The sequence below is a fragment of the Trematomus bernacchii genome, unplaced genomic scaffold, assembly GCF_902827165.1.
Source record: "Trematomus bernacchii unplaced genomic scaffold, fTreBer1.1, whole genome shotgun sequence".
Classification (NCBI taxonomy): domain Eukaryota; kingdom Metazoa; phylum Chordata; class Actinopteri; order Perciformes; family Nototheniidae; genus Trematomus; species Trematomus bernacchii.
Genome location: NW_022987370.1, coordinates 646,469 through 655,054, shown reverse-complemented (window position 1 = coordinate 655,054; position 8,586 = coordinate 646,469). Strand labels below are relative to the sequence as shown.

At 37.6% G+C, this 8,586-nt stretch overlaps 1 protein-coding gene across 1 annotated transcript; it reads left to right on the top strand.

Moving 5' to 3' along the window:
• Positions 1 to 4,862: 4,862 nt before the first annotated feature.
• LOC117484042 (lactose-binding lectin l-2-like) lies at positions 4,863 to 5,518 on the top strand. Its single transcript, XM_034132467.1, has one exon. It carries the CDS (start codon positions 4,936 to 4,938, stop codon positions 5,416 to 5,418), a length of 483 nt encoding a protein of 160 aa, XP_033988358.1. The 5' UTR covers positions 4,863 to 4,935; the 3' UTR covers positions 5,419 to 5,518.
• Positions 5,519 to 8,586: the final 3,068 nt, after the last annotated feature.

Here is an 8,586-nt window from a genome sequence, read left to right as displayed (position 1 = left end):
TTTTTTCAAAATACCAAACAGATCACCCATTGTAACCATCCCTCATACTGCTCAAACCCCTCTTTTGAAGCCCTGTTAGAGAAACGCAGATCTTGGGTCCTTAGCTTGAAAAAAAGAAAAGAAGAGGAGGCGGAGCTAATGCCTGATCAGAATTCTACCGGAGATAAAGTTAAATTCAGTTGTGATAAAACGCCATCCTGTTTAAACCACGTCAAGGATTATTTCTGAAACAGTATGGAGCTCAAATGCTTTTTCTCTTGCAGGTTTATCACAAGGTGAGTTCCTTTTTTAATTTCCTGCTTTTTAAACACATGTGCTCTCCAGTACAGGTTAGCTCTGAGTGTTAGCGAGGGTTGCTAATGTAAACAAAGTCGTCCAAAACACGTCAGGCATTGTTTCTGATAGCAACTTTCTGTGGGTCCGCTGCCGATTTGACGTCAGTTCGGATGGAATCTGTATCCGCTCGTTGTACAACCGTTTTTAAAAGATTTGGGTACGGAGGAAAAGAGAGAGGGTTTTATTTTCTGACGCTGCGTGAGTTCCCCGACACACCGGGGACACATGTTGATGTATAAAAGACATCACAAAGTGAATTTTGCATGATAGGTCCCCTTTAAGGCGCCGTTTACACGAGGAGAAAACTGCTTGGATCTGCATAGTTTCACGTGCGTATAGCCCTATTATTTACACGAGGCCGATAGAAACTGACCCCACAAACAATAACGGGTCCCAAGGTGGATAGATTTGCAAACGAAACGCTCTGGGGGGTCAACCGAGTCCGTGTAATCACCTCTATACGAATATTTCCTGAAAAAATTGCGATAGCCCCACCTTTCCCCACCTCTCCTGCTCACTGCTGTAGCAACTATCAAAAATAGCTGTGTTAATTAAACGCACAAGGGGTTCTTGAATGAAATAATATTATAAAAGGCAAACCAGAATTGTTAACGCCCAATATACTCCTTAAACAAAATAAACAGAGTCAGATTTCATGCATTGATCCATTATATTGACAAAGGAGGATCTCACCCGGTGTTTGTAGAGAATATCTCTCTTTTCTGAGCGGGTCCTCTCCACGGAGACGTCGGTCCACAGATTCGGTTTCTTTCAGTTAACTTCCCCGTTGCATTTATCCATATGCTGAGGAAATGACTATATCCAGCTGAATACCAGCAATCGCCACACACTTCCTCCTGTCAGTAGCTACTGCTAGTGCTACTGCTACTGACCATGCTACAGATATTAGTGCAAAAATATACAGCTCCTCTACCACAACCATCAGCAACAAGTGGACATGGAGAATTACATGAACTACATGTTGCTAAATACACCGCGGGCCATGAACAGAAGGGTAGCCATGGCAACATTGCGGCGGGGGCTGCTGGGCTGCTCTTCTTCGCTACTTTTGGTGTATTTTGGCGGAAGTTACAGCGCCACTTACAGTCCCGGCATATGTACTACAGCGTTTCCAGCGGCCTCGTTTGAACAGACACGTTAAATGAAACTAATGCATGTGAACGGAAGACTTTTTTGAATACGCATACTGTGCATAAACGCAAACGGTCCCGTGTGAGCGGGGCCTAAGTGTCGTAGAAAGGTCTTGTATGTCGGAGGTCCGGAATTTTCGTACAAATGTGTGAAGGTCATTTTATCAACATTAATTTAGCCTAAGTTGAGAAGTCACTCTAGTAATGTGGTGTCCTAAATAAAATGTTTTAAAATGATGTTATAAATTAATTATTCCTTTTCATGTTCATTGTGCACGTACAAAAGTAATATTCAAATAAATAGTGAAACAGTGAACAGTAACAACATGGAGACTTTTCATTATACACATTTATCACCTGCTTGTTCCTGTTGATATTTTAAAGTGTCTTTTGTCCACGTCAGTCTCAGTGTATTAGATAAGTATGGGAACAGCACAGGTGTAACAGCTGTTGAAGTCCCATCAGTACCTACTCTATCTAGCATGTGGAATATTTTTAATGAACACACACATCGAGGTTTATGACACACTCACTGATGAAAATGAAATAACAAATTAACAAGATATGTGAACGTTTTTGTCACTTCATGCCCTCAAGAGGCATTTTGTTTAATTATTTTTGCTTAATTATTTGTCATTTTTCAAGCTACGAGATGTTTTCCTACGTTTGTCATGAAAAATGATGTCTCAAGAATGTTGGGTTTGGGAATTATGGCAGTTTTTTAAAAAAATATGAAGGCACATTTCAAGATTTCTTACCCTCTAGCTGTGACATCACGCACTCTAGTTAATGTTAAAATCTGAAGAAAACCTCTTTAACAAGGTCTGAACAATGTTTAGTATCTCTAAAAGTAAGAATCAGATTTGAAAGTTGTGTTACACGAATAATGTCAGAAAGATGTGTAACATTTTAAAGTTGGAATGAGGTTTCTGAGTGAAAGTATGAATGAACAGTTAGCAGTTGAAGTCGCATGAAGATTTGTTGAAGTCTGAAGAATATCTCCATTGACTTCAATGTTAAAAATGTGATGAATTATGGGATGTATCTCTGGAATTATGAAAGTTATGAATGATAAAAGTAATAGCAGTCGATTCCCGACCGAGCTGAACGTTTTGATGTTTGAACGGAGTTTCTGCGATGTTGAATGTGGGAGGAGAAGAGGGCCAAAATAATTGGACGGAATAATAATAACTCGTTTGTCCGTAGCATAACATATAGTTGGAATGCTGTATCAGCATTCCCACTAAATAAATCAGAGCTGTGGTCAGCTCATAGAAAGGCCTTCTGTTAGAAATGTTTACTATAAAACTTGACATGATGCACACATACTCCACTGGTCATTGTGTTAGTCAAACAGAATGATTATCAAATATATCAAATTACTATTCAATGTAGTAATTTGTTTATTTATGTATTTTTTAGATGATTAAAGCTCAGGTGCCAAAGTTCTGTATGTTTTGTTTTCACTTGAGAGCAGCAGAGGAGCAGGTCAGTGTCTCTGTCCTCTACATGCTGTAATGAGCAGGAAATCAAAAAGGGTCTGACTGTTAAAGTTAGGTTTTTACTTGTTCCGTGTGAATACATTAGAGCTCTGAAATAAAGTTTCAAATGTTCAAAGGTAATTTCATCAACATTCATTTACCCTAAGTTGGGAAGTCACTCTGGTATTGTTGTGGCTCAAACTAAATGTTTTCACATTATGTAATAATACAACATTCATTTAATCTTCATCATGCAAGTACAAATGTAACATTCAAAGAATTAGCAAAACAGTAAACAGCAACAACAGTGACATTTATTATTCCACAGATGCGGTATTTCACTTGCTTGTCTGTGTTGATTCAAACTATTGCAACATGTGTCCATGTCTTTTCCAGTCTCTGTGTATCAGATACATGTGGGAACAGCACAGGTGTAACAACAGTTCCAGACAACCGTACACTACACATCTAACATGTGAATCGTGATGAATACTAACCTCAACTTTGATCAAATAACTCACTATTAAAAATGAAATCTGTTGACGAACATAACAAAAAAACTTTAAATACCGTCTCACTGAGCTCTGTGGAAGATATAGTTCAATAAAGCAGAAATGGTTTGAAATGAAAAGTATTTATCTTCTTTTTAACTTTAAACTTTGAACAGGGACGAAACTCCTTTTTTGAGCAAATGTAATTTATTAAATGAGGAAAGTCGACGGGATCTCAAAGACAATCTCAATGTTTCAACTCTCATCAAAGATGCATAGTTTAGTTTTAAAGACACTTTTTGTAAAAAAATAGAAGTAAATAATTGTTGAAAAGCTAGATCTTATAAATCAGAGCGGTGATCTGTTCATATTAAGGTCTTGTATGTCGGAGGTCCGGAATTTTCATACAAATGTGCGAGGGTCATTTTATCAACATTAATTTAGCCTAAGTTGAGAAGTCACTCTAGTAATGTGGTGTCCTAAATAAAATGTTTTAAAATGATGTTATAAATTAATTATTCCTTTTCATGTTCATTGTGCACGTACAAAAGTAATATTCAAATAAATAGTGAAACAGTGAACAGTAACAACATGGAGACTTTTCATTATACACATTTATCACCTGCTTGTTCCTGTTGATATTTTAAAGTGTCTTTTGTCCACGTCAGTCTCAGTGTATTAGATAAGTATGGGAACAGCACAGGTGTAACAGCTGTTGAAGTCCCATCAGTACCTACTCTATCTAGCATGTCGAATATTTTTAATGAACACACACATCAAGGTTTATGACACACTCACTGATGAAAATGAAATAACACTGTTGTGATTGAGAGACAGACAGATTAACACACGTTAAATATTGTCTCACTGAGGCCCTGTGGAGGGAAATGTACAATGCAGGATCAATTATTTTAACAAAAGTGTTCTTCATCATTTCTCACATGCACAGCAAAGTAACGCATTTCTTAGAACAATCTCTAACAACTAAAAATTCAGAAAGGAGGATTTCAAAGTGCAGACCCACTTTTGAACATTTCTTTAGTGCGATGTGCTGGTTAGTCTATTTCTTTGCATGAAAAAGCTTATTTCAACACACTTCGACAGACTGTGATCACTTACCATCAACATTTTCCTGCATGTTTTTCTGGGACTCTTTGGCAGTCCAAACGTTTTATTTAATACCTTTATTTGGTTTGGTTGAAAATAAATGATGGATTTCGTGTGACATCGCCAGCTGAGCCGTTAGTCTTTTTTTAGCTGATGTCCAGATACTGTGTGGTTGTGTGAAACAGACAGAGTATGCCAAGTTCAGTTGACCAATAATATTAAGCCAACAGTGAAAACACCCTCTCCGATGCATATAAAAAAGCCCCCAGTCATCTGTATCCTTCAGAGTCTCTATCCCATCGAAGGCTTCAAATAAACTCAACCGACAACCAACCCTTCACCCTGCTCCTGTGACGGAGAGACATCATCATGCTGTTGTTCCTCTTCCTGTTGGGTCTGGCTCTGGGTGCTGTGTCTCCTTCAGAGGACCCTCAAGTGAAGCTTGAGCGTGGCAGCTGTCCCATGTTCTGGTACTCCTTCAACAACCGCTGCTACAAGTACACCGCCACATATTTGACCTGGGCTGAAGCAGAGTTCCACTGTGTGTCAGACGGAGCCAACCTGGTGTCTATCCACAGTAAGGCCGAAGATGATTTTGTCACATCACTGATCAAGAACTTTGACCCTACTGAGAGATGGACCTGGATCGGACTCAGTGACCTCCACCACGAAGGAAGATGGATGTGGTCTGATGGGTGTGCAGCCAAGTTATTCTTTTGGTATACAGGAGAGCCGAACAACTTTCGAGGAGATCAACACTGTGGCCAAACCAACTATTATCATAAATGGGACGATTACATGTGTTCTTATACTTCTCCCTCAGTTTGTGCATCTCGCATAACTTGTCCTTAGCAACTGAGATGTTACATATGTCTGATTGAACCAGGTCACTGTAAAACTGTTACTCTGTTAACATGCTTTGGACCACAATAAAGACATGAATGTACACTTATATGTGTGGAAAGAAGTCATTTTACCAACCTTCATTTCCATGAATGTTATATATTGACACAGGTAATTCGATTGAATACGATCTCAAACTTAAATGAATGAAAACATATCAAAGTGTGTGTGTTTTCATGTGTGCATAAACATATGCATTTTTCTTTGTTTCTCAATTTTGTAATGGATTTCAAGAAAATTAACATGATAGAGAAAAAATACATCATTAAAAAGAAATGACAATTATAGTTAATTAAATTAAAATTAATAATTGAACTCAAAATAACAACAAAAACTAATAAAAACAGAGAGAAAAAATACTATATAAACCAATAAATACAATTTATTAATAAAAACAATCAATATAATATATATATTTTTAAATATACATCAGGTAAGAATCATATCATACTGTCACCCCTCACCTTTCACCACAACAATAATATTCATGTTAAGGTTAATAATTGTTCCTACATCAAGATCATATAACCAGGCCAAGTATTACTAGATGCTTTTCACATGTCTGATCATAAAGACATTAATGTCAAACATCACATTACATTTGTTGGGGAAATATTTTCCAAGGCCCAGTTTATCAGTTCATGTCCTGACTGAGCGCACGCACCTGTAACCTTGGCTGCTGTGCTCTCAGTGTTTTGTCTCCCTGCTCCTGCCTGATGGCGTCAGCTAATAGAGGTGTTATGATTCTATCTTGTTATGCACAATGTTGATTATTCTCTCTGAACTAGCTAAATACACGGGTCTGGGGGAGAGTTCTTCAGAATTGACGTGGCAACTCTACCTTGAAGTCAGAACCTCTGACTCTGACTTGTTTTGTGAATTCTCCGGCCGAAGCTCCAAATAAACCCATCAGTGTTTGCCATCAAAGCTCCAGCTCTCCCTGTGTCTCCTTTTGAGTCGGTGACTCCTCCTGCATTGCTACACAGAAGTTTCCCCCACAACATTTATACCTTTATTATATAATCAAAATATAAATGATCATTCACATTTAGTATCAATCTCTTCCCCCCCCACGCTACTGCCACTATGCAACTTAAAGGGGACCTATCATGCAAAATGCACTTTTGTACGTCTTTTATACATGAATATGTGTCCCCGGTGTTCCAGGGAACTCACCAAGTGTCAGAAAACACAACCCTCTCTATTTTCCTCCATACCCAAATCTCTAAAAAAGGGGCTGCAACGGATCTGCTAAAAACTGATCCAGATTTGAACACGTTCCTGATGTCAGGACGGTGGCGCTACGGCTATTGGGCCAACTCCACCAATCAGGAGGAGACAACCACGGCATTGCCGTTCGAAAGCGCTGGAGACGTTGTAGTACATATGCCAGGCGAGTAGATGGTGCTGTTGCTCACAGAATCAACCCTTGCTAAAACAGATCTAAAAAATTTCAAATTGAGCAAAATGAGGCATGGCTAAAATGCATGATCTGTTTGGTATTTTGAAAAAAAAAAAGTATAAATATGCCTTATATAGGTATGGTCATACACTATATTATTCAAATATAGCATGATAGGTCCACTTTAATTTATTAAATTACTATCAATCATAATATATTGTTTCACTTTCGATGTTCAGAAGTTCATCAACTGCAAGTGCATTCCTGAGAATAAAGCATGTTTGTGCTTTAAAAGTACTTTGTTATGTTTTGTTGCCACTTCATAGCAGTAGTAGTACTAGTAATCTTCACGTAACACAAACTTGCACCAACAAACGTTAATCAAATAAAATCAGATATAATATGATTTCCATTTATATATGTTTGAGAAAACTACAACGAAGGTGCCATTTTCAAAAGTGCATTGATAGGAATAAATCATGTTTTTGGTTTGAATCTGTAAAAGTATTTGTTGTTAATTGTTTGGCCACTTGAGGGCAGTAGAGAAAAAAGTCAGTGTCTTTGTCCTCTGGTGTTCAATGCTGTAATGAGCAGGAAATCAAAAAGGGTCTGACTGTTAAAGTTAGGTTTTTACTTGTTCCGTGTGAATACATTAGAGCTCTGAAATAAAGTAAAAAAAGACGTCAAAGGTAATTACATCAACATTCATTTACCCTAAGTTGGGAAGTCACTCTGGTATTGTTGTGCCTCAAACTAAATGTTTTCATATTATGTAATAATACAACATTCATTTAATCTTCATCATGCAAGTACAAATGTAACATTCAAAGAATTAGCAAAACAGTAAACAGTAACAACAGTGACATTCTTTATTCCACAGATGCTGTATTTCACTTGCTTGTCTGTGTTGATTCAAATCAGGTTTTATTTTTTCAGTTTGATTGAAACTATTGCAACATGTGTCCATGTCTTTTTCAGTCTCTGTGTATCAGATAAAGTGGGAACAGCACAGGTGTAACAACAGTTCCAGACAACCGTACACTACACATCTAACATGTGAGTCGTGATGAATACTAACCTCAACTTTTCTCAAACAACTCACTATTAAAAATGAAATCTGTTGACGAACATAACAAAAAAACTTTAAATATCGTCTCACTGAGCTCTGTGGAAGATATAGTTCAATAAAGCAGAAATGGTTTGAAATGAAAAGTATTTATCTTCTTTTTAACTTTAAGTTCATATGAACAGGGACGAAACTAATTTTTTGAGCAAATGTAATTTATTAAATGAGGAAAGTCGACGGGATCTCAAAGACAATCTCAATGTTTCAACTCTCAGCAAAGATGCATAGTTTAGAGTAGTATTACAAATGCTGTTTCAATCACATTAGTATGCATAAAAAGTGACAGGTCACACCTGCTATGTCCCGCCTCCTACGTATGCTAATGAGCCCCTTTGATATGCTAATGAGCCCCTTTGTTCGAGGTGTTATCACGTGTAGGTGTGATTTCACGGATAGGTGTGATATCCTTTGATGTGAGGGGTGAGGTGTTGTAGCATGTAGGTGTGATATTCCCCATTGTAGTAGATCCTTTGTTGTGTAATCTAATTAGCCTTTGATGTCTGACCCTTTGTTGTCTATCCTTTGATGTGAGGGGTGAGGTGTTTGTAACATGTAGGTGTGATATTCCCCATTGTAGTAGATCCTTTGT